The 26,860-nt window shown below is 34.6% G+C and overlaps 2 protein-coding genes across 7 annotated transcripts in view; both read left to right on the top strand.

The window, feature by feature from the left end:
- Positions 1-7,075, top strand: part of LOC123541470 (uncharacterized) — a 56,224-nt gene extending 49,149 nt beyond the window's left edge. For all 5 annotated transcript variants that reach the window (XM_053526559.1, XM_053526562.1, XM_053526561.1 and 2 more), the window contains one exon: positions 315-7,075. In XM_053526559.1, coding sequence (XP_053382534.1) covers positions 315-1,214 — 900 coding nt within the window. In that variant the 3' untranslated portion in view covers positions 1,215-7,075. The remainder of the gene's footprint in view (positions 1-314) is intronic.
- Positions 1-26,860, top strand: part of LOC128546020 (uncharacterized) — a 156,172-nt gene that overhangs the window by 61,807 nt on the left and 67,505 nt on the right. The gene's annotated exons all lie outside the window — the stretch shown is intronic.

Raw genomic sequence — 26,860 nt, 5'->3', positions numbered from 1 at the left:
TAATTTTGAAAAAAAGTTTTATTTTAACTGAACTTATGTCTAAATGCTATTGATCCAAACAGTTCAAACCACGTCTTCTGTATGAATTAAAAAGCTAACGATACTAACTTGATAATTAACCATAACAACTTTAGAAACCATCAATGCAAATATAAGGACTAACAAATTTGAAACAAGAACAAACCAGAGTAAAATTCCATTGGCATGCATCAACATTCATGCTACTATTCAATACAAATAAAGTGCAAATTTAGTATGAATTTGATTTCATTATTTCGCATCACTCATGTTAAGATATATTATACCATTTTCAGCTTAGCAAAGACTTGTTTGCACAATGCCCAGCTGTAACTGGAGTAGGATACCGGATGCGGAAACTTCAAATTGCTGTTAAAGATATTCAGAACTTTGACAAGGCCGAGAAGAGTACAGAAATTTGTCAAATTCTGAAACAACATAATGTCAAGGATTACGAAATAGTAACCATGTCACTAAAGACATATTTGACACCAGGGGATGAAATATGTGTTGCTCAGAATCGAGGGAGTTTCGGCTGCTTCGCAAAAATGCAAGATAGGGAAGAAAGAGGTGAAACTGCTTGTGGACTTCTGTCCAAACATGTTGCCACTACAGATCAGGAAAGAAGTGAGATATTAGCAAAAAATGATGGTCAGTTTAAGAGAATTGGACATATTTTACAAGAAACCATTACCGACGGAGGTCTCGATATCGCAGCAGCAACACTTTCTATCCCTATAGGGGAATGTGAAACAAGATTTAAATCGCTAAGAGGTAGACCGCAGGAGACAGGAAGGGGTAGATTGTTTGAAACGGAGAGATTAAGAGGAAATAAGGTACATATGTGGGGAGCTGTTTCTAAGCCAGGCAAAGGTATTATAACAGTTCCAGATTATATTTGTAAAGGGATGGACCATACTCTTATTCAAGTAGAAGATATCGTTGACGGAGAACAAAACGTGGTAGATAGGTTTGCACAACCGGGTGACAGCGGGGCCGTTACATGTGCAGATGATCCAGGGCAGAGAGTTGTACACCCTGTTTCAATGAATATCGGATGCATGAACTATAAGGAAGTAGAAGAAGACAACAAAAACGAAGTAAAAACTAAGAGGGGCAAGTATCTAACAGTGCCGTTACAGAGTGGTCTTGAGCAGCTTAGCCAAAGAACAGGAAAGAACTTTGATTTGTTTTGAGGTTTTCCACTTTTTATTTCATTTATTATTATTATTATTTTTTTTTTATCATCATTTATCGACCAGTTCGAGTTTTTCATAATCTGACAAGTTTACATTTCTCTCAACAGTTTCATATCCGATTCATATATGATTTGCAAAATGGTTAAAGGTGATATAATAACTATATCTATTCTCTATCCCTCTTATTCCGTTACCGTCATTGCATAAATTATCACCAAAGAAAGCGTTGTCGGTAAAAAGCTTCACGGATTTGAAGAAACAGCGTTATATCTACAAATATACAAATCGGTAATCAGTCGTTTTTTTTTTCAGAAAGTGTGTAAAACATTATTAATATGGTTTACTTGCTGTGAAGATATAAACCGTCTAAAATATGTAAAAATAAAGACCCTTGATGTGACTGTTTTCTGCTCCTTTAACATACCATTGATTTGAAATTTAGGACACATATAGTAACTATGTCCTCCAAAAGTGTGGGGAGACATATTGATTCAGTGGTGTCCGTCTATCTGTCACAAATATTTTTCCACGCGACTCATACGACGCCAGAGGACGAATTTACACTAAGCTTTACAATTAGTTTGATTATTGCCGAGCATAATTGTTCATATTGTCAGAATTTTCCAGTTATGGCCCTTGATTGTGTAATTTTATCACATTTTTTCCACATTTCTTTTATCATGTCCACCATACCTTACAAGAGTAATCAGTTCCAAGTCTCAATGAGCAAATTGTTTGCATTTCCCGACTCAGAAGATTTATGATTCATCAAATTTTAGGATTGGTTTTGCCACTTGCATCATTTGTTTTTGACGGATTTCCACTAAAACTTACATGACTGATCAGTACCAAACCTTCTTCTGCAAATTGTCGGTACATTTCGTTTGTAATATTCGACCTTGTTCGGACAACTGCTCTATTATCACAAGGAGGAATAACATTTAATTTCACAAAGTGGTTATTGCTAATTCTAGTTGTATATATTATGGGCGTGTTCTGGTTTTTCAGCAAAGTTATGGTCCTTGCTTTGTCAAATTTTATTATGTTTAGCCACTTTTATTGTATAATAAAGCAGGTTTTAAAATCTTTTCAAACATTACTGGAGCAATCTATACTTACTCTGCATATAATTGGCATTTTCAGTTCAGTGATTATCAGCAAAATTATAGCCTTTTACTAGTGCCCTACTGGTTGAAACCCAGTTTCGGGGACTATAGGATTGCGCTTTTCTGTTCGTCATTCCGTCCGTCCGCAATTTCGTCCGGTCCATAATTCTGTTATCCATCAAGGAATTTTGATATTACTCTGCACAAGTGTCCGATGTATCATGCGCAAAACTAGGACCCCTAGTGCAAAGGTCAAGGTTATACTTGGAGGTCAAAGGTCAAAAGGGCTTTTTACCTTTCCGATCAGTAACTAGCCGTCCTTGAAGAGGTTTTAATATCACTAAGCACAAATGTACCCCATGATTAGTCGATGTGTTATGCATAAATTCTGATCCCTACATCAAAGGTCAATGTCTCACGTGGCAGTCTTATGTTAACATAGCATGAAGAAAGTATGTTTCATGTCCGATCCATAACTCTGTCATCCATGAAGAATGTACAATTTCACTAAGCATAAATGGTCCCTGTAATCAGACGATGAATTATGCGCAACACCCAGAACCGTAGCTTAAAGGACAAGATCACACTTGGAAATCAAACGTCAATAGGGATATTTTCCTCCATGGTCCGTACCTCTGTCATGCAAAACAGGATTTAAATGTCAGTTGGCACAAATATTCCTCTAGATGAAACAACGTGTCATGCGCAAAACACGGACCCGTAGCTGAAATGTCAAGGTAACAATTGGAGGTCAAATGCCAGCAGGGATTTCTTCCTGTCCGGTCTTTAACTCTACAATCTTTAAAGGAATTTTAGTATTACTCGAAACAAATGTACTCAATTATAAGACGATGTGCCGTGCACAACACCCCCCAAAAAATCCAGCTCAAAAGTCAAAGTCTCTCTTGGAGGTGAAATGTCGATAGGTTTTTAGTATGCGTTCATTTTAACTCTTATCGAGTACGCATTTCGTATTTATCCGTCAAAAGATAACCGGCGTGTATGCCGAGGATCGCATAAATGCGCTATCTGCCTGATAGTACTGTATGCCGCGTGACGTGGTTTTACGTTTGTAAGAGTACTAACGATTGGACTGCTATCAAAGTCAACCAATGAAATATTTTACACTAAAGATTTATAAACCCGGAAACAATCGAAACAATCAAAATATTTATTATTTAAGCATGTATTTTCAATATACTCACCACTAAATATCGAAACTAGAAAGTTATTTCTAGGTATTGCCTGTTTTATCTTCTCATTCTATTATACTTATATGTCTTTCTTTTTGATTCAGTATTTTTAATTTTATTAAATAAAGCATAATTCTGTTCTTTTATAATGTCATTTGCTTTAAGGTTTAGCAATAAAAGATATCTGAATAAATATTAAATAATCAAATAAGGGCTGTTTTTCTATGTCAAATCTTTCTTGAATATTGCAGTTTTCCATATTCGTGTTACTTCAGTAGCCTGTGAAACAATTTTGCAAATTAAAATAGTAGTAAATTTTAAATTATTGAAAAGATCATAAATTGTAGTATCAGATGTGAACATTTCAGTTTTATTCATCTGTTATAAACAGATGTTTGTCTCTAATATTGACCAAAGGATGCCTAGATCTTATCGATTATTGATTATTAGTGAAAATCCACAGGCATACAAGGCAGATGAATTGATAAGTGGCTCAGGAATGTATCGGAGAATTGATGCAAGTAATTAAGCGGCGATATGATTGCATGTATTAATGAGTTAATGAAACAGACGCAACCCACTATCTCTAATTAAAGGTCAAGGTCACTGTCGGAGATAAAATGTCAATAGATTATTTTTTCTTTTCTGGTCCATAACTCACAAATGTTCCCCATACTAAGACAATGTGTCATGTACAATATCCAGACCTCTAGCACAAAGGTCAATGTCACACCCGAAGGTCAAATTTCAAAATTGATCTTTCTTCCCCCAGTCTGTAAAATATTTTATATCAGCTCATGTGTCATATGGACCCAATTAAAAACTGATGGTGTATTTTCTTCAGAATTACTTCCCTTTAATATGATTTCTTACATTTTTTCTCATATTTCCCACTAATTTCAAAATGAAATGTTACCAAAATTAGAATTAGATATTCTGTGACATCTGTGTATGTTATAAAACAGTCAACACCAGTTCCTGTAGATTTTTGTACATGCAAATTTTAATCCAAGCATAGTGTTATAACATATTGTATATATAGTGCAATATTGTTCATACATCATTGACAGATATCTGTTAATTATGTTATATTGCAGTAGAGAAAATTAGGTGCCTTCCAGATAGAGACCTTGTATTGGCATGGCAATTGTTTGTCAAAATTTTATGATATTCTGGTAACTTCTCTTACACCAACAGGCAGATTTCTACCAAACCTTAGACGAATTATCACTGCCAGGCCTAGTTATATATTCATCAGCATGTTTCGGTTCAGTGATTTTCGTCAGAGTTATTGATTTGATATATTTATAATATTTACAGTATTTTTGCTACTTGCTGTATACACTCAGGCTGAATTTCATTAAAATTCACGAGTGATTACTGTGAATTTAGCTGTTCATGTTATCCTCATGTTTTGATTATTATGATTTTCAGCGCAGTCACATTCTTTTATCTGTTCTATTTCTCATATGCTACTGATTGGAATTCAACCAAACTCCACAGGAGTTTTCGCTGCAAGGCCTATTTTTGTTACCGCTGGAAAGTTATAATTCGGTCGTTTTAGATGGTCCTTTATTTGTGGCATTTTAAAGTTTCTGCATAGTAAATGGTGGGAAACATTTTCCGTGAAAATCAACTTCTAGTTTTATTATGATGATACCCTTGAATATACTCCTATAAAATATTTTGTTAACGATAAGGAAGTAATTGTATCATCGTGTAGATGTTGGTGTGTTTCTTATTGCAAATAATTAGGAGAAAGTACATGTTTATAAGGCATCCATGGCATGATTTTGAGGAATTAAGCTGAAATCTGTGTTATGTTAAGATGACTGCTGATATCTTGTTATATAAATTAATATGTTAAGATGATCTTATTCCAATTTTAATATATTAACCAGACATCTTTTATCATGTTATTCTTTTTTATCTGAAGTGTAACTAACTGATAGACCAACAACTTCTGCCTATGTTTGGACTGTTAAATAAATTGATTATGGTGAACGTTTATTGTAAAGTACTGCACACTATAATTTCTGAATAACAAGACTAGAAGTATTAACGAAGATCCCCATCATCCAATCGGATAAGCGATTGTTCTTCAGTTGACTGGACAGGTGTGTGTGCGTGCGTGCGTGCGTGCGTATGTGTATGTGTATGTTTTGTTTCGTTTTAAAATATTTAGAGGAAATGCTATCAAGCAACAAACCAAACAAAAGTATTGCAGATTTGTTGGTTTATAAGTCTGAGAGAGCAAATGAAAATTGATGAAACACTCATTACGTCCACGGACGTATGTGACCTATTTTTCTGAACAGTATTCCAGCTTTCCTTCCTTGTTAGCAATGTCTGGTCATTGAGTCTTGTTATTGACTGGTGTATTATGTATTTGATACATTCTGCTGATAATAAGGCTGTTAAACACAATCTATTTGTTTTCATGTCTATCTTATTTTGATAAGCTAGCTGAAATTGTTATAGCAAAGATGACTGCTGATATAATCATATAACTCAGTATATTTACATGTTTTTTTTTTCCATTTCTTGCATACTAACCAGAAACCATTATCATGTATTTATTATATGTTTTCTATACCTAAAAATTGACAAATTGATAGAACAATAACTTCTGATGGTTGTTAAATACAGTGATTATTGTGAACGTTTATTGTAACAATTGCGTAGCATAATTTGTGGTGAATAAAAGGACTAGAAGTAATCACGAATATCCACATAATGCAATCGAGTTTTGGGTTGTGAGAAACACTCATGATGTTCTCAGCACGGACATATGGGGAACCAATTTCTATGTTCTTTTTGTGTATGACATGAAGTGTCGTTGAGTTAAAAAAAAAGTTTGACTGATCAATTATTACCTTATTGAATATTGCTCATTTAGCTGTTCTTTGATTTCTTTTTATTTCTTTACGTCTTTTTTTTCTTTCAACGTGTCTTATATAAGCTCAATAACTAAGCTACAAATTTATTGTTTATATTTTTACGAGTATACGTTATACAGTCTATCAACTTCCACATTCTTATTAAACACTTTAGTGAATCTTCTATTGAAAAAGATTGATTTTAGTAAATATGTTTTGAAAAATGTTCCAAATACGTATGGTATCTTTCTACTATATTCTACATTTTTATAATAACAAATTTTCGTTAATTATGACTAGTAGCAATAAATGACTTTCAGCTGACACTTAAAAGAAGACGCAATTTAAGAAAACACGTTACTAATAAGTTGATAGGTCTGTGATTTATATTCTGTGATTCTATTGGTAGCATTGTCTTGTTCGTATGACATTATTGTGTATAATTAACTTTAAACATACTGTGTAATCTATCAATTCATGAGCATAAAATTTCATGATGTCGGCAAAATGACCATTTCGTTGGCACATAAATTCATGAATTTTATATGTTGGATTGATTCAAGACTATTAATGATTTCACAAATTATGTTAATGAAATTTGTGTTTGAATATTCTTCAGTTTTGATTTAGATTAAAATGCGTTGTGTTAATAACCATTAATAATAAAGATGAGCGTGCTAGGAGTTTTTCTTTTTTATACCACTTATATTTCAAGCAAAACATTATCGTGATAAAAACAGCCGTATATAAAACGTTTCCTAGTACGATTTCATACACCGTTTACAAGACGTTGTAAGTACTGACAATATATCTGCCCAAAGAACCTGCCATAACATGATAACCTAGTGCTAGAGAGTCCTGTTTGAGAGAAGGTGGTCGCAGATTCAATCCCTGGTCTTGTCATACCAAAGGCATGAAAAATTGTCCTTTTATTAAGAGGATAGTGTTAGGATTAGTCAGCTCAGTTTCATGTGTTTGTTCTGGTTAACACCGTTTTTTTTTTCAACAATATTTCAGCTATATAACGGCAGGCTGTGAACCTCACCAGTGTTCATGCGTTCTATACCAGTAGAAACATTGCGTTCTATACCAGTAGAAACATGTTCTCTGCAAGTAACTGCCAACTTTCCCACATAAATCAAAGGTGCACGACGAATGATTTCAGACATAATTTCTTGCATACCAGATTTCCGGAACTTTAACTGGTGATCGAAAAATCCATCTTACACCCTGGGGTGTAAGATGACTCTCGTGCTGTAAATAACGTATTAAGAACTACAAATATGTAGAAGCTTTTTGTAGTAATTTATATTTTATTTAAAAAAAGGAACAAAAATTCAATACCTTGATTCAAATCACGTTATTATGTCAAAAAATCATAACGTTACGCTGCAACTGATAAAACAAAACCGGATCTAAACGTTGTTATTTGTTTTTAAACTTCATGACGTATTTCCTGTTTACGGACGTTGGTTTCCCGCAGATTGTTTAAATACACTGCTATCATAAATAGTTCTAAAAAGAAACCCGGTCGATTGATTTTATTTTTTTTTATTATTATTTCTTGAAATCGGTATGCAATAAAAAGATTCTGTCACTGATTATAGGTGCAGATGGAAATATCCTATAGGATTCTTTCACTGGTTGTAGGTGCAGATCGAAATATCCGACTCTCGAGTAACTGTTTAGGCGGTTACTCGGCTGTTTATCTTAATCGTGACGGAGCACTTACGCCTCACCCAGGGTCCGAACACACGACCCCGCGATCCACTGATTCACGCTCTCCCTATTAAGCCAAGCTTGCGGGCCTAGTGAGTCCAGTGATGAGTCGGGTATCATGACACGTGTCTTAGGCGTGATATTCAACTAAGGCAGCATTATAAAATTGGGCAAAAGCTCAAAACTACAAGCAGTCGTTTATATGACTAAACAATTTTTGAAAGAGACATACGCTAAACACGAACACACACACACACACGTCAAAACCAAAAACTTGACCAACTTTAGAAAATTCGTTGTCGCCTGCATTCTTGTCCATCTATTACAAACACATGATGAATAAATTACATTGAAAAGAGGTTTTCACTTAAGCCAGGGCATATTCTTTGTATTTTTTTTATACTTTTAGTCGATCTATTTTTCTACTTTCTATGTGCAGTAGGATTGAAATACATATATATGCTTTCTGCTCATTTCTGCCATGTCGCTAAGTATACTGAGCCATATAATAACTCTGTTGATAGCATTGGAGTACATCTGTACACCAAAACTACATGCAGTATTATGAAAGAGGGATCATTGTTATTGAGGAAGGACATTTTCAATAGCATCAGCACAAAATGCATTCATACCGGTCATACGTATTACTGACGCCCTAAAACAGTTCTCACCTACATTAACATTAACTGATATATTATCAAAGTATTTTGAAAAATGTATAGATGTGACAAAAGTGACACAAACTGTCGTCAAATGATATGATTTTATTAAAATAACTCTCTTGTTACTATCTAATGAGTAAATATTTCTGATATTATCGTTTCCAGTTCATCTATATTTTGTCGCGATTTAAAATCTCTCCTTCGTAACGGGGACTTCTTCAAATATACGTTATAATGGTGTTTTCCCTCTGTGTCTATATCATATACCTTGAATGAATCAGTAAGAAGGCTTGTTTTCAGAATATGCCATCAAGGTATCGAACAGTTATCAACTATTGAAATAATTTTATCTCTTCCGTGACTTATCCCTTCCGTAACATAACATCTTAGCTGTTCTAACTGCCTACTGAAATGCGAAAAAAAAAAACCACACAAAATAAGTTTTTCACATGCGTTGCTCGAAGGAAGCAGAGGCTGATCTGCAAAGACTTTTAAGTGTAATATGAAAAATACTGATGAAACAGTATTGCAAGTAAATGAGGTAAGGTGATTGTTATATACAATAAAGCATTCTAATACATGATGTTTACGTGATTAAGTTTAAGGGTGTTAGAATGTGTTACCTCTGCCTTTCCAATTTGGTTTGAACGTAAAACAAAAAAAAAATAATAATAAAATATAGTACTGAAATAAATATGATTCTTTAAACATGATTGTCCGTTACGGAAGAGATAAAGTGTTCGTACATTCCAGTACGGCATTCAAATTTCATATATGAGAGTTTGGCCAAAGAGACATGCCAAAACTGACTCGGATTCAAGAAATATATATTTCTGACTATATATATAAGATATAAGATATATCTTACCAGTAGAAAAGTGATACAAAGCTTGGATTTTCCAGCAATACAGTTATAGTTTGTCTGACTGCATTAAAGTTGTCCTTGTTTAGTCACTGCACCCAATATTATCTGGTTTCAGTAATGTTCTCGTCATTATGTAATATCTAAACCTTGCTAATGAAAAAATATGCTTTCAGAGACCACATGTTTTATTCTGTTACCGAGAAGATATTATGATACGGAGGTTACATAGAAATTTTGTTATTTATGTAGTTGAAATACGGTATTCTTAGACTTATTGTATTGTAATTAGGTTTCTCTGAATTTCCTTTTTTGACAAATTTGACTATTTTTCTTCCATGTGCAAAGAAGATATAGTAGCACATTATGACTTACAATGATTTGAACGTACTTAATCAAACCGAGTCTGCTATTATTTTAGTTGACTGAATTCTTTGCTTTCAAAGGATCTTTACAGAAGGTTATTATCCAATAGAAACTGTTGAATGTTGAACGTCCGAAACATCGATGTGACAGAATAAAAGACAGAAAATGTTAGTATAGAAACATTTATTAACAGTATTAAGTGAGATGGAATAGTTCAGAAAATGAAAGACAAACACACTAATATCAGAAAAGTAACTGAAAAATGCAAATTCAACTGTTGCTGACAAATCTCAGAAATTTGTGTGCGAGAAAAGACATCTGGATGGCTGCGTAATTTAAGACATGGCTCATGATAAAGATCTGATTAATTTTATTACTGAATCTTGGAAATATAGTTACAAATGCAAAGTCCCATTCGTCCAAGATTAAAAAGGATAAAAGAGATCAGACGTATACAAAATAGTTGATTATTTAGAAAAGACAGGAAAATCAAGAAACGTTCGATGTTCTTTGACGGAGATCGTAGAAGGATAGAAAATCTGCATCATGAGAGGGCTTTATTATTTGAACTGTTTCTAAAGAGCCCTGACATTTTTATATAATGCTCATTAATCTATTACACACAGCAGTTTGAATATAGGTTTAACTATATATGTAACACAATTTCCGTAACGCATTATCACTTCCGTTACTGGATGCTCAAATATTTGATGTATATACAGATTTTGTATAAATGCCATATATGGTAGTTTAGTTCAGTTGCTCCTTAGTCTTATGCAGGTAATTGTTTGAAAATGTACTGTTTCAAGGGATGTCTCTTTAATGAAATGTATTGTTTTTGAATTTATGTTAGGTGACAGGTTTCTAATACTTCAGCAATGCCAGTACTGTAATAAGTCAACTGATTGTGTTTTTTTTAATCAATGTTTTAAAACATTTGATAAAGTTCAAAAACCGTTATCCCATGATAGAAAAACAACAATACTATATTCTTAAGGCTTGTGTTTTCATTTCGTTGTAAATTTTATAACTACCGTAACGGAGATGTATGTTTTTAGAATCACCATTCCAGCATTGTGCTATACTTAGCACATCCGCAACTTTTTGTGTTGTGTTAAGGGCATCTTAAATGGACAGGGGTGCCATTTTGCTTCTATACGACGTTCAATTTAATTATTATAACAAGTGTAAATGTTCAAATTTTTGTTTTAAAAATACAGCTAAAAATTGTCAGTCATATATCTTTATTCTCTCTCGGTATTCACCTTAGAAAATGTCATATTGATTGGATTGTGTATCGGACGTGTTTTTCAATTATTTTGCAGTAAAGAGTTTCTTTTGAATAAGTAACTGCGTTAATGTTTAATTTCTTAATGTCCAAAAATATAGATGGTCATTAATATCTACCCTCCGTAACATGAGTAAATGCACATATGTATCAACATTCGATATTGTTTAATTGCTATTAATGTTGTGGTAGAAATTTTTCAGAGGCAATCAGGAGATGTTTGACATTTAAATAATACAAGTTAAGAACTGTTATTTAAGATTCACTTTTGAAAGATTTTTTAATTGTAAGTGGGTCAAAATTGGCTGACACACGCACGCACACGCACACACATAAACACGCATACGCATACATGCACACACATGCACACACGCTGCTCATAGTCTATGATTTTTGATTTAATTACAAAAAAAAAACAACAAAGCAATTATAAAAATCTTATCGTCAAACTAAGTCGGTGTTAAACATTCTATTGTAACAGTTCTAGTCTGGCTGCCGACTAGATAGTCTTGTTAATGTTCTTTCAATCATTTCTCCTATATATTCTGACCAGTCTTTTTGACTTATTTATGTTTTGAGAAGAATAGGGGAAACAATTACGTGAAATTTTAATGGCCTCAGGAGTTATCTCCTGTGAACAAAACATAGACTGAGTATGTACACAGACTAAAAATGTTCGAATCCGTGTATAATTTGTCAATCATCTGGAAGCATAGAACGCAACCATGCAAAACAAATTCGATTTAATCATTCTGTTCATACATGTGTAAGAGGTCATGGAAAATGCAACACCCTGATCAGCCCCTAGAATCGGTTAATGTGTAATTCTAGTACTGGCATCGCCCCTGACTGGAAAACTTTTAACGGATTGAACTCTAATCAGAAGTCTTGGGCTAACCGGAAATTATGTGAGGAGCGGAACAATTCCTTAAGATGAAATAAATGATAAAAAAACTTGTCACTTATAAACTGTATTAAGAGGTAGCTTCATTAACAATATTAAAGAAAAATAAATAATAGACTTGCAAAATAATTTATCCCCGACTGGTTCTGTAAAACTTTGACTTACTTATTCACCAAAACAATAGCAAGCCTAAGAGTTAGTTCCCTACTGTGGTGGCAAGTAACAGCTCTGGATTACGATAAGGATGCGTTTCGTGAATAAAAGGGGTTTTCAAAATGAAAGGGTAGATGCATTTAAATGCATTTACAAATGTATATTACAATTGATCATTATCATGCTTATTAAATCAAGGATTCCCTCGTATGACATATTGTTGTGCAAAGGTATGTTTGAATAGGGTGTTCTGGTCTACAAACGTACTTGAGGAAGCGAAAGCCTGTCAAAACTTAATCTGTCGTCCATCATCTAAATTCAGCTCAAATATGCGAAAAAGTAAATTGTAATGAGACACTTTTTCACTATCCATTGTTTTAAAAAAAGCTATTTACTTTACCTTTCGAAACAAACTTGAATCTTTATATCATTTTCATAGCAGAAAACAAAATGCGTCCAATGTTTAGGCCTCTTAACTGTTAAGCAGCTTTAATATTGCACTTTGAACTCTAGACAAACGAAAATTATCTCTTTTTACATTATATTTAGTGAATTATGTTAGAGTGAACAACATCTGGTATTTTCACAGAATAAGCGAAATATATCAAATATGGTAAGAAAATATAAAATAGATATTTAGTTAAAGTATGAAATAGACAGAAAGTTTGTTGTTTATCATGTAAGATCAAAACGTTTACTTTTTCACTCATGAACACATGAACACCACATCTTACATTGTCATGAGTGGCTATATTGCATCTAGTGTTCATTCGTGAAAGACATGTAAATCTTACATTGAAAAGAAAAATTCCCTCTATATTAAAGTAGTGAGAGGATTTCACGTTGATTGTGGTAACAGTTAAAAGAAAAAATATTCCCGCACATGTACTACAAAAAAGATTGGGCGCGCTTGATTTCTTGTTCGGAGCAGAATTCCGGAATAGTGTTCTACCCCAGTGAATCAAGTGAATTTGGAACAATGTTGTGCTCTGTTCATGAAATCAAGTAAACGTTCCAACCATGGCCAGAGTTATATTAACCTGTCTGGCCCTGACCGAAGAAGGGCAAAAAAGGCAAAACAAAGATGATTATGATTTCATAAATCTGGTTATCCCAGGATGTATATCAGCAGTGTAAGTTGACAAGTCTGCTTGCAAAATTGCATTTGAAGCATGCAAAGAAGTGATCCTATATTCGAATCGACCCACAAATCGGATACTGCACAGATGATTTAGCAGTCTCAATATTTTTAATAAAGCATTGGTTTGTATTGCTATACGCAGCTGATGGGTTAAGATTGCTTACCTTTACTACAGTATAGTTGTGACAAATGTTTTAACCTTTTAAGTACCGACCAGTCATGGAATGAGGCACCAGCTGTAATGCTAATTATGCACAAAGTATTGCCTGCAATCTCCATGTTCCAGGAGCCTTATGAAGTATAAAGCTAAAGGGAATCTTAAGTTAAATTATTTAATTTTGCATTTATTGAACAAGTAAGTAGGTGTGTACTGTAGAACGTTTATGTGACAAACCATATTTTTTTAAAACTAAGTGCCAACCAAGCATACTGTACCTTAGAGATATATAAAATGTATATATATAATTTGTAAATCATTGTCTGTCCGAGCATATTGCCGGTACCAATTAACAGCTGGATCAGCTGAAGCAATTGGGATAAAGTGGCTTGGTTAACATGGTCAAGTACGCAACACATCATCGGACAGAGGTCAAAACTTATAATGCTTTTCAATCACATGTCCGACACTCATTGGACTATGGGCCCACAACATTCAACATCTATCTGTAGTTATTATATTAGTGTCCAAGCAGCGGACAGTGTTGACCCTGATCAACTGGTGATCTGGGTGATACTGTCAGAAAGCCCAATAAAATTCAGCAATTTATAACCCTCTGCATTAAGCATATTTTATTTATTTACAGGACAAAACAGGACAAGATTAGAATTGCCAGGTATGTTGAAGAGGTTGTTCCAAGATACGTGCCAGATGATTTTAAGCGATTTTTTAGAATGCGCAGGGAGACGTTAGAACAGATTTCTGTTATTTTGCATGGCACTGGAAACTTTAATGTCAAAGGAAGTGGCAGACCAGCAATACCACTGCAGAAACAACTACTCGTTTTTCTATGGTATGTTGGATCACATGATACTGTGATACAAATTGCAGACAGATTTGGAATCACTGAATTTTCTGTGCTTGAAATTCGCAACAGAGTAATTAGAGCATTATGTCTTTTAAAAGAGAACTTCATTCGTTGGCCTACCAGGCATGAAAGACAAGACACATTCAACAATGTTACCTTTCCAAACACCATTGGCGCTCTTGATGGCACACACATAAGGATACAAGCTCCGCGGGAAAATCAAGAAACGTACATTAACAGGAAAAGGTTCCACTCGCTTGTTCTACAGGCAGTTTGTCGATATGATATGGTATTTACGAACTGTTATGTTGGCTGGCCTGGTAGCGTTCATGATGCCAGAGTTTTGAGAAACTCTGATCTGTGGGAAAATGGGCCACAGTGGTGTGGTTATAGACATATAATTGCAGATGCAGCATACCCATTAAGAAGATGGATCATGACATCTTACAGAAATACAGGTCGGTTGACACAGCAGCAGAATGTTTACAGTCGGAAATTGTCATCTGCACGAGTAATAATTGAGAGAGCGTTCGGCTTGTTGAAAGGCAGGTTCAGGCGTATGCAGTATATACATGTTCATGACCTTCAGGTAGCTGTAGAGCTGATAATGTCTATTTGTGTTTTGTTCAACATCTGTCTTCTAAATGCTGACATTCTTGAAGACTATATCGCAGATAATGTACAGCCAGCGGTAGTTGTAATACTTGCAGAAAACAATGCTGAAGGACAGTTGAAGAGAGATTTGATTGCTCGGATACTTCAGGCCTAGATTAACACAGCCAAGAAAATTGTCTTTCAATATAATAAATAAAAACCTAAAACCTGATTGAATGTATTGTAGCTTTGCTGACAACATTTTTTAAACTCAGTATTCCAGATTTCCAGTACTAAGTGCAGATATTTATGCAGATATTTATGAAACCCAATTTGTAGTTTCAATGTTTGGAATTTCACAGTTCAAACTTCATAGTACACAGTATAAATGGTGAACGTAGCGATGTAGTCTGAACTGTGTTTATAGTACTATAGCAGTTGAAGTTGGAATCGTTCAAACTCTAGATTCCTGCATGAGGATGGTTTTGATTCCATGCATTGCATTGTAATGTATAAGATTAACCGAACTCATTTTCCTGTAAAGCAAGTTGTATGTTACTTGCAAACTTTAGTACTTTGTACTGGTAAACTGCTTAGATGGTCTAAGCATGCCCAGGAAGGTGCACCAACTGAAAGCCGTAATATGACTTGAATACAGTTGAAAACAGCGTAAAACCCCATTTAAACAAACAAATTTCTTAATTCAGAAATTTTAAAACTTTATACGTTTCAATTATACCGTGGGGATAGTTAACAAAATCATGCCTGTGGATTTCTGACAATCATCCAGTGTACAACTGTACATGGCAAACATTGTCTTCGACAAACCCAAAAGATCTAAAGTGTGACCTTGATCTTCATACCAGATCAGGATTTAAATTCTAAATAATTTTAAGAAATCATCTTTGTGTTCATAGTATACTATCATATTGCCCCATCGGGGAAACAACCTTGTGATTATCACGGCAGAAATCACATGGGCTTGGTATTTCAATGCCTACAATTTCAAAGCAAGGTGATGCAAAATGATTACATGCAACAATTGCATTCAAGTAGAAGTCATGGTGACTTGCTGTTGCGTGTCATATCTGCAGATATTCCAAGTTATAATATAACTAGAGGATCCGATTATAGAAAATCTCTTGTAAATACATGTACCATGTATGTTTGGCCCACCATGCTACTTACATGTAGTTATGGGCACATAGAAGGCTACAGAAGAAATAATTAGAATTAAAATTATTATTTTCCAGAAACATACTCCATAAAACAAACTACAAATATCACTAAAGATGATGTATACGCTTACCCACCCCCTTCGTTTGCTTCTTTGGAAAATGCAGTAATAATTATTTCCACCAACTTGTACAGTACAACCGACTGTAAGCCAACATAGCCTTCAAACTTCATCAAGGGAGATAAATTTTCACAGCAGAGTAAATGCAAATTACATTATTTAAAAGCAACTCCTGTGATATTCCTTCAACATTTGTACTTATAGCTATCTTAAATCTCATAAAGACTGTACAAGTCTGAATGATAAAAAGTTTCTATATATGATGGAAAAAAGTATTTAAATTTGTTTTTGGTATAGAAATGGTAATAACTGGAGACTTCTTGATTGCATACAATTCAAGCTGCAAAATGTGCTAAATTTGATAAAGCTTGTGCCAGAAATGTGCTGTGAAGGTTTATGAACAGGGATATAGGCAGCAAACCTTTTAACAATAACAATTTGCAAATTACTGAGCTTTAAATCCCCAAGATTCTTGTGAAATTCACAACAAAAGATATTTATTTAAAGTTTCCTTCAAGCTTATCTCTTTCAATGCAACTGTACAAGTGGGTGGCAGAACGGAAGTACATTGAATTTAAGATCATAAAGGCCATAATACTAGTCACTAGTCTTGCAGTTACACAAATTTTACAAATACAACACTTATTTTTATCACAGGAAGGTTTATAAGGTCTCTTAACTGCAATATATACGGTCATATAACTTGCCATGCATAATTTCCCTTCTAATGTTTGTACATATAAATTGCGAGATAATCCTGGTATATACAACAACAACATGGTCTGTGGTTGCCAACATTCATCTGTATGTCAACTTGAACTTGTCTATTTCCAACAAGAGGGCCAAGATGGCCCTGCATCGTTCACCTAAGTCACCTTGTTCTAGGTATTGCAGAAGTCGTTTAAAGGTTTCTCTTTAAAGGGGCCAAACAAAATCACTTGAGCAAACTTAAGAGAGGCCCATGCAAGGATGCCAAATTTGGCGAAGATCCATCAAGCTAATCATTAGAAGTTGTTAATAGGATTTTTTTTCTATTTTTTGCTCTGGAGGCCCCAAAAAGGGGCGAAACAAAATTACTTGAACAAATTTTAGAGAAATCCATGAAAGGATGCTTTATGCCAAATTTGGTGAAGATCGATCCAGCAGTTCATGACAAAAAGTGGTTTAAAGGTTTTATATTTTTTAACTCCAGCGGCCCCTAAAAGGAGCCAATCAAAATTCTTTGAACAAGTTTGAGAGTGGTCCATGCAAGGATGCTTCAGGCCAAATTTGGTGAAGATCCATCAAGCGGTTCATGACAAGAAGTCATTTAAAGGTTGTTCTATTTTTAGCTTTGGGGGCCCCCTAAAAGGGGCTAAACAAAATTCTTTGAACAAACTTGAGAGAGGTCCTTGCAAGGATGCTTAAGGCTAAATTTGGTGAAGATCGATTAAGCGGTTCATGAAAAGAAGCTGATTAAAGGTTTTTTTTCTAATTTAAGGTCTGGTGGACCCTAAAAGGGGCCAAACAACATTCTTTGAACAAACTTGAGACAGGCGCATGCATGAATGCTTTAAGCCAAGTTTGGTGAAGATCCATCAAGCGGTTCATTAGAAGAAGTCATTTAAATGTTTTTTCTATATTTAGCTCTGGTGGCCCCTAAAAGGGGCCAAATGAAATTCTTTGAACAAAATTGTGAGAGGTCAATGCAAGGATGCTTCAGGCCAAATTTAGTGAAGATCCATCAAGTGGTTCATGAGAAGAAGTTGTTTAAAGGCTGTTCTATCTTTAGCTCTGGCGGCCTCTAAAAGGGACCGTTGATGGACGACGAAGGAAGACGCTCGACTGACGACAGACATCAAGCGGTCACAATAGCTCACCTTGTCACTTCGTGACAGGTGAGCTAAAAAGGGCAACAACTTTTGCCAAATAAAGGGTAAGGGTAATATAACTTGTTCTAAAGACTTGATGGTAAATAAACTAGAAGTACATGTACATGTATATTGATTTCATAGCTTCTGAGAAAACTTGCACTTAACCAAAAATCTTAATAAACAAAATTTAAATGTCCAACAAGAGCCTTAATTTCTGCAAAATGCATTGCAGTAAAATGAAGCTCAAGTGAACAGACTCCTGCAGTAACAATGACAAATTACATATTAAAATTTTGTATTGAAGTGATAAAATGACTAGCAATATTGTTTTACATTTCCATCGTTAACAAAAGTAGAAATATTACTTTATATTTCTATTGTCAAACAAAATAAATTGAAACACTGCTTTGTATTCGTACATAAACTAAAGTAAAAACTCTTTATAAACAAACATGTACATATACTTTGTACACATAATTGAGCTTTAACTAATTATACTGTTTTAAATTGTTATCAACAACAAACATATAAGACATGTTTGTCAAAAAAATGTGCAAATACTGAACACTGAGTGAGAAAGTGACTAGAAACTTCCCTTTACATTTCTATAAACAATGAACAATCAATGCAGGTTCTTATTTGTTATCCTTGAACACATTTATCAACTCTTTAAAAATGGACATTCTCTCATTATGCATTCGTTCTATTCTCTCAGTCTACACTTGGTGTCTTGTTTCTTGCTTGTCTACATACTCGTGTAAAATGTCTATTACTTCGGACACTTGTGTATGCCGTTTTTTTCCTTTTTACCATTGTCTACAGGTCCATCCATATTTGCATCAGATGTTTTTCTTTTGCTACTCTGAACTGTGTCTGCATCTTCTGTTTCAGAAATTTCAGAACTTGAAGAACTTGACATAATTGCAGATTTATTGGGGTTAGCACCAGAGGAGGAGCTTGACAGGACTGCTGCAGGATTTATGTTGGGTTTGTGGACCAGAATGTCGTCTAACTGTGCCTGAAACGAGTGACGGCGTGCATCATTTCCAGATCTTTTGTTGTGATCTTGAATGTCTTTGCAGGCACGTTTTAGCGATTTCCACTTATTGGCAACCTGATCATTATCAACAGTCATTCCTATCTGATTTTTAAGACAGTAAGCCACCTCTTTAAACATGGTTTTCATTTTCAACTTTCCACTGTTCACAAGATCTATCCTGTCACCGATTTCTGAAATCAGAATACTAGTCCCTTCTTTGGACAAGTGAATTCCAGTATACTGATCCAATGTATTGATTTCATCTACAAAAAAATAAACACATTGTTGATTGTTTTATGGCCAGATTGTACATAAGGCTGTCACAATGTCATCAGATGACTTAGTCAACTAATGTTAAAACGTTCTACCTCTTGACGAGGCTAGATTTATATTTGTAAGCAAATCTGCTCGGAATCTTAATACTTAGTAAATACGACCTGCAAACCATATTTCTACCTACATTCATACCATGTCAAAATGATTAATGTTGCTAACTATACTGTCGAAAAACCGCAGTGACGCTGGCAATATTGTAACTTCTGGTTTCTAAAGACTGATGACTGACTGACCGATGTCATGTACCAAGGTCTATCTAACTGGGGTTTAACACTGTTTATCAACAGTATTTCAGTATAGTTTGCAGTAAGCAAACCAACTATTAAAATTTACACAAACTATGGTGACTGATTTCTGCTACATCTGTGGGTGTCAGAACAAAATTTTCAACTTTTGGCATTGTGTCGTTAGGGCACCATTATCAGCATGTGTTCCCAACTGCATTGGCATTTGGGGCGCCAGAATAACACAATGTCGAAGCGAAAAGCTCAAAAATGTCACTCTGGTGCCCCCAACCCCTTTTGGAATGACATAACAAAAGTGGAAGAAATTAGCCCCCATACCAAACTGCGTTTTACCATTATTCTCGAAGGAGACAGTAATAGACCACAATTATAGACAATGTGTTGCAGGCCAAATTTCTTCCTGTATGATTGTCCCATCAATATTGTCAATCCGCGAAAATTTGGAGAAATTCCTCCCCTTAGTACATGTATATTATGGAGTTGAAGACACTAAATTTTTGAGACAGATGGGTGGACGAAAAAGGTGAAATGGTATGCTCTTAAAGAAAGTTCTAACGCAACACTTGCTATTTTAGCAATATCTCTAATGTTTTTTCTTTCAAATTTTATATCGTTCCTTATTTTCCATTCAATTTGATACATATCCTGATAGTTTGATGCTAGAACTCGGATTTTTACAGGTCTTTCATCAGAATAAAGAAAATTCTTTCATCTTTATTAAATATCTAAGACCACTTGGTCTTAAACATTAATAGTTCATTATAACGCAAGATTAATTGCAATATGGACTTCGAAATATCCTGTCAATTCACTGCACATGCGTCATACTTATTTCTGATCCTTCATCTTAGTCTCGCAGTTAAACTGTTTACCACGGCGTAATTTCATACCAATCAATAATATTTATTGTTTGATTTGATTTAACAAAACGTAAATGTTTCAAATTTGCTTTAATTAAAATTCATAAACTTTTCAACAAGTTATTCAAAAATTAAGTGTTGGGTTAGAACTTTTGTTACGTAATACTATGTATGCCTCCCACTTTTTCGAAGTGCAGACATAATATTACCTGAATTAACTGGTGCAGGCGTGTTACAGATTTCAGATGACTGGCCACTGATTTGGCTCTGAATCAAACTCGTACTATTACCAATAGTATCCTTGACTTGGGGATCTGTAATGAAATTTGACCAGTTAACAGTTGAAACTCGATAACCCGAAGTCAGTGTTCCACTGAAAATATTTCGACCTAACCGAAGTTTGACTGAAACATTTTCCGACATAAGCGAAATCAAACTGCATTCAAGTTGCAAAGAATCGATCGGGACTGAAAAATGTTTTCGACTTGAGTGGAAATTCTATTCCAGTTAGTTTGAGTTATCAAGTTCCAACCATATTTTAAAAGTTTCAGTTTTGGTTAAAATTCATCAACTTTTCAATGAGTCATTCAAAATTTAAGTGTTGTGTTAGAACTTTTGTTACGTGTATATGCCTCTAACTTTTTCAAAGTCCAGACATAATATTACCTGAATTAACTGGCGCAGACGAGTTGCAGTTTTCAGATGACTGGCCACTAATCTGACTCTGCATTATACTGTTACAAATAGCCTCCTTGACTTGGGTATCTGTAAAACAGTTTATTTTAACACAACAAGCATCTTAATCTCGAACTTGCATACTTCCACCCATGGTAACTTTTTAGAAAAATCCGAATGCAACTTAAACAAGAATGGTTTGCGATGTGCAGTGCGTGAAGGTCGACACACGAGCCTGAACTGCTCTCAAATCACTTATCAGATCAACATAGATACACACAACTGTTAAAGTGCCAAAGCTTTGAAATTAAGAAGACCATGATAGCCCTTATCACTCATCTGAGCTCCATCTAGCTTAACCTAGAAGTGCTGAAATTTACTGGCCTTTGTGACCAGTGCAGACCCAGATTAGCGTGTACATTGTATGCTGCTTGGAGACTAATACATTATCTACTAATTGGGTAGTAAACAGTGTCGGCCCCTATCGGATAGTAGAAGCAGAATCGATTAATTGGTCCGATTCTGGTCTCTCTCTGATTCGATTAATCCAAAGAACCGAAAGCGAAAAACCACAACAGACTATTATAATAACATGACAAAATTACAAAAGTTGTAATGTTTAGAAAATGTTAGGAAAACCGTGTTATGTAAATATGTATGTTAGTTATATTCTGTGATTATGGTTGTAGCATTGTCTTGTTTGTATGACATCATTGTGTATAATTAACTTCAAACATTCTGTGTAAAGAATGAACTTGTGGGTATAAACTTTCATGATGTCGGCAAAAGGGGTCACTTTGATGGAACAAAAAATCATGAACTTAATTTACTGGGATTAAATTTCGTGGATTAATGCAACCAAAAGAATCAATAAAAGTTAATCTCACACGGACATTAATGATTTAACAGTACATGCTTCAGTTTAGATTTAGACAAAAATGCGTGGTATTATAAAAATTGCAATTAAAATGTAATCAGTAAGATAAGTATTCATTTTATATGCCAGTTATACAAATTCATAATGAATACTTATAGTATATTCTTATATCGTCTTGGTAGTATGGGGGTAGCGCGTCTGCTTTAGTGTTGGTGATCGTAGGATCGCTACCAAAGACGTAAAAATACATTGTGTCTCTCTGCGTGGCACTAAGTATGAAGTGGATAGTGCTAGGACTGAGCAGCCCTGTGTCAGTAGATGTGAATGATTGCGGTATCATGCAACTTGTGTGAGGCATGATATTCCAGAGAGGCAGTAGAAGAAAGTTGGGCATTGTGCTCACTGTTACCAGTAGAAACCGTCATTTGTATGACTGAAACAACTGTTGAAGACGACGCTAAACCCGAATTAATACACATACACAAACGGATTCACGCAAGCAAGCCAGCACACATATACATTCTCTGCTAAAAGTCTATGATTTATGATAAAACTGCAATCGGCCACAACGCAATCATAAAATACTTATTGTCAAAACTTAATCTGCATACTTTTGTAACATTTTGTGCACATGTAAAATTAGTCGTATGTATAATAATATCTGTATAATAAGATTGTATTGAAGGACAGAACGCAACCAAGTGATACAGACTCGTTTTAACTGATAGGTTCATAAGAGGTCATGGAAAATGCAACACAACGATCATCCCCTAGCAGCGGCTTAAGTGTGATTCTGTCTGAGGGCGGAGACTTTAACAGATTATTCTCTGACCAGAAGACTTCGTCTAACCGAAAATAAGGTGAGGGTTGGAAGAAATCTTTAAAGACGATATTTCAAAGATGAAAGAAATTATAAGCAACGGGTCATTTATACATGGAGAATATTACATGAGTGTCTTTTCATAATGAATTTTTTAAACGAGTTTAATAAAATGGTAAAATGCCAGGCTCTGCCGAGCATTATCTTAAAATTTTAATAAATTCAATGCGGAAAGTCAAAGATGTAATATTCGCTTTATCACATGTTAGCTTTTCCATTCGATACATAAAAAATCTACTTTCTTATACTGTATAAACAAATCATTTTAACCGACGTTTCCTATACTATAAATAAGGTCGACGTCAAAACTCTATTACACTAGTGTATTATCATTTTTAAGTAATGGCTTTATTAATCTCCCGCGACGTTAAACATCTGATAAACTGTAGTAAGAGATATATTTACTCATTATAAAAAATGGACTTGTAAAAAGCAGTTGATCTCCGGCTAGTTCTATGTACATTACAACTAAACATCCGAAACAGTAGCAAGGAACAGTACCGTATTGTGGTGGCAAGTGCTGTTGTGGCACGGATGCTTTTTGTGAGTAAATGGAGTTTTCTGAATGAATTAGATGCATTTAAGGATATCTATATTCAACTGGTTCTTTACGATGCTTAAAATTATGGATTCCTGCGACTGAGTAATCTCACTGCAAAATAAGGCATATTTGAATCGAATTTTCTAGATAATTGTAGTTTCGGTCAGGTCTAAAAGTAACCTGAAGGGTCGAAAGAACAATGACATGCGATATAAAGATCCTAACATGTATGTCTGTAATTTGAGCCGTTCATGTCAGCATATTTCGAAAGGAGGTTAACTCGTCCAAAGTTTTTTCCGTATATTTGACAAGTATTTTTCAGTTTATCACTTCTTTTGTTACTTTCCAAAAACTTAGAGCTACTTTTGTCACCAGACAATGAATATATGAAAACCAATGATGAATATTAACGGGTAAAGTCACGTTCGAAGACCACAGCCTCTCCTAATTGCATCCCATAGCACGCGGACGTGCACACGATTAACACGCATACACACATGCGCGCGCGCGGCTAACACACAAGGAAAGAACGAACATAGCAAGGAAACAGTCTAACATCGCCTTGGAACTGTCAGTGAAAAGAAAATAACCACTTTTGAGTTTAAATCGATTTATGTTGCATCAACCACCACCACGTTCCAAAGTTACAAGCCAGTGTTAATAAAAGTTATCTCCACCAAGTGAATCCCCACATGCAAAGACAGCAGAAAGTATGGCATGTAAAACACAAAAGAATCAAACACAACGCATGTACTCAAAGCCTTTTGCAGAAGAGTGTGCCCGATGATACAGGTCAGACGACAGATTTTAAGACAGCTTAAGACAGCTCAGTCCTGTTGGGATTTAGAAACTTCCTACCACAGGCACAGTTAAAGAGGCAACGTCATACCGAAAAAGGTATAAATACTAAACACGTGATGTGCCTAAAACAATTGGGTCGTAACCTTTTTTAATAAAACGTTTTATAACTTTACCAAATACAATTGGAAAATTGACTCAAAATCTTACAAAGTTTGTTAACAACATCTCAATAAAAACGGACTTTTATATGTCTTTTCACAGATGTCTCTTTTCATCAATCTTAAAACTAAATCTAGCAGCAAAGTATTTACGTAATTACGTAATCTACGTAATTTGAAATAATTGTAGCCGTGCTAAAGAAGTTTATTTTTAATATATTGTTTACGTCACTTGAAATCCTAGTATGCGAGTAGCTTTGAATTAGCGAACCTTTATAACACCGACATAAAAAATTGCTTATCCCAACAAATATGCACAAAACGTAACCTTTACTTCCGCCTTACACAAAAATTGTATCTTTCGGAATTTGATTTAGTTTTACATTGAAACGTTCTTGTCTAAATCATTGTTTACAAGAATAATTTTGCGTATTTCAAGGTCGTGATTAGGGTACATTTATGCGTACATCTATGATGGCTAAGATAAATTTTACAGAAAACTGTATATAACATACACAATATGAATTGTATAAACATATGCCAAAATCAGTAAGTTAGTCCGATTGCGCTTAAGATACAGGAGGCAAAGGGTATTGCTCCGACAGGTCTGTTTCCACTTTCAGTAGGATAATCTTACATCCGTATGTTTTTCATTGATACCTAACATTGCGCACAATTGTTGAAGAAGTGAACGCATCATGACAGGAGCTGGTTCGGCAGAAGCTATTCGTAAATAAGATTGTGGAGTGTTTTTTTTTATTATTATTATTATTATTATTATTATGTCTTCTGGAATCAAGGGAATTATAGATACATCGTTTGTAAGGTATATTTATTGATTATAGTAATTTTAAATCGTTAAAGGATACGCAGAGATAAGTAGAAACAATAGGCTGATAAATGGAGCTTTTCTATGAATATACAGGAAAAGAAATATAAGTCAACATTAATATAGAGGGAAGGAACTTTCCTTGGAACAACTCGATGTGAGTTCGAGCCTCACTCAGGTCGTTGAATTCTTTATGTGAGGAAACCATCCAGCTGGCATACGGAAGGCCGATGGCTCTACCCAGGTGCCCGGTCATGATGAAAATATGCACGGAGGGGCAACTTGGTTCTTCCTCCACCATCAAAGCTGGAAAGTTACCATATGACCTATAATTGTGTCGGTGCGACGTTAAACTCAACAAAATAATTAAATTTGAACAACAGTTTCATTTCGTTGGCCGTTCATTTGAAGACTTGTTTCATTGCGTCCTCATGATGTACTGTCAAAACATTTGCTAAAGTCCCTTCCGAATAAAGGTCATTACTATAAAGCCTGCATATAAAAGCCATTATTTTCATTTCGTGTTTCTTCAAATATCAAAAACTTGCCATATGTCAGAAGTGAGTCAAAATAACACCTCACTAAATATATGCACATTGACAGATAAGTACAACGCTTTATATACATACAGAATAGCTAATAGTTCAGTATAATCATTGATTCTTCTTGATATCAAAAGTAAAGAGTGGGATTTTATTTTTCCCGTTGCTCATTTGTTTAAATAATGCAAAAAATCACATAACTTAAGGATTATATATTAAGCTTTTAAGACAACAGCTCGGGTAAATTTACATTTCTGAAATTACTGCCAGACTCGTAATATTCATATTATATATACAGTCGAAACTCGATATCTCAAACTCGCTTACCTCGAAATGCCGCTTAAGTCGAAGAAATTTTCAAGTCCCGTCAAATTTCCTTCTTTCCATATATACTTAAACTCCGGTTACGTCAAAATTTAACTTACTGAGATTCCCGATATGTGGAACGGGATTTTCAGTCCCGTCAATAAAATTCAAGTGCACTGTAAACTCGGTAAGTCGAGGTGAGAAAAATATGCGATAAAATTTTACATATCTCATTGTGAATGTGGTTGGTTTTCAACACATGGTTATGTTTATTGCTTAACCAGAAAGGTGTGATGCCGACATATCAAAGGTGCGGCCATTATCAAAGTGAGATGATGTCATACTTGTTTGCACGTGATTTTATTTCATTTAATCATTTATTTGATTTAATCAGCGGTCATTTGTTTTTGTAACGTTATGAAAACTGCTTTCAATTTAAACTAAATGAATTCATTAGTTTCAACAGTTGGGATCTTAAATAAGGATTAATTAGAGGTAGATCTAAATGCTGT

The sequence above is a fragment of the Mercenaria mercenaria genome, chromosome 16 (assembly GCF_021730395.1).
Source record: "Mercenaria mercenaria strain notata chromosome 16, MADL_Memer_1, whole genome shotgun sequence".
Taxonomy (NCBI): Eukaryota; Metazoa; Mollusca; class Bivalvia; order Venerida; family Veneridae; genus Mercenaria; species Mercenaria mercenaria.
Note: the sequence above shows the minus strand (reverse complement) of the source record. Positions and strands in the feature narration are given on the sequence as shown.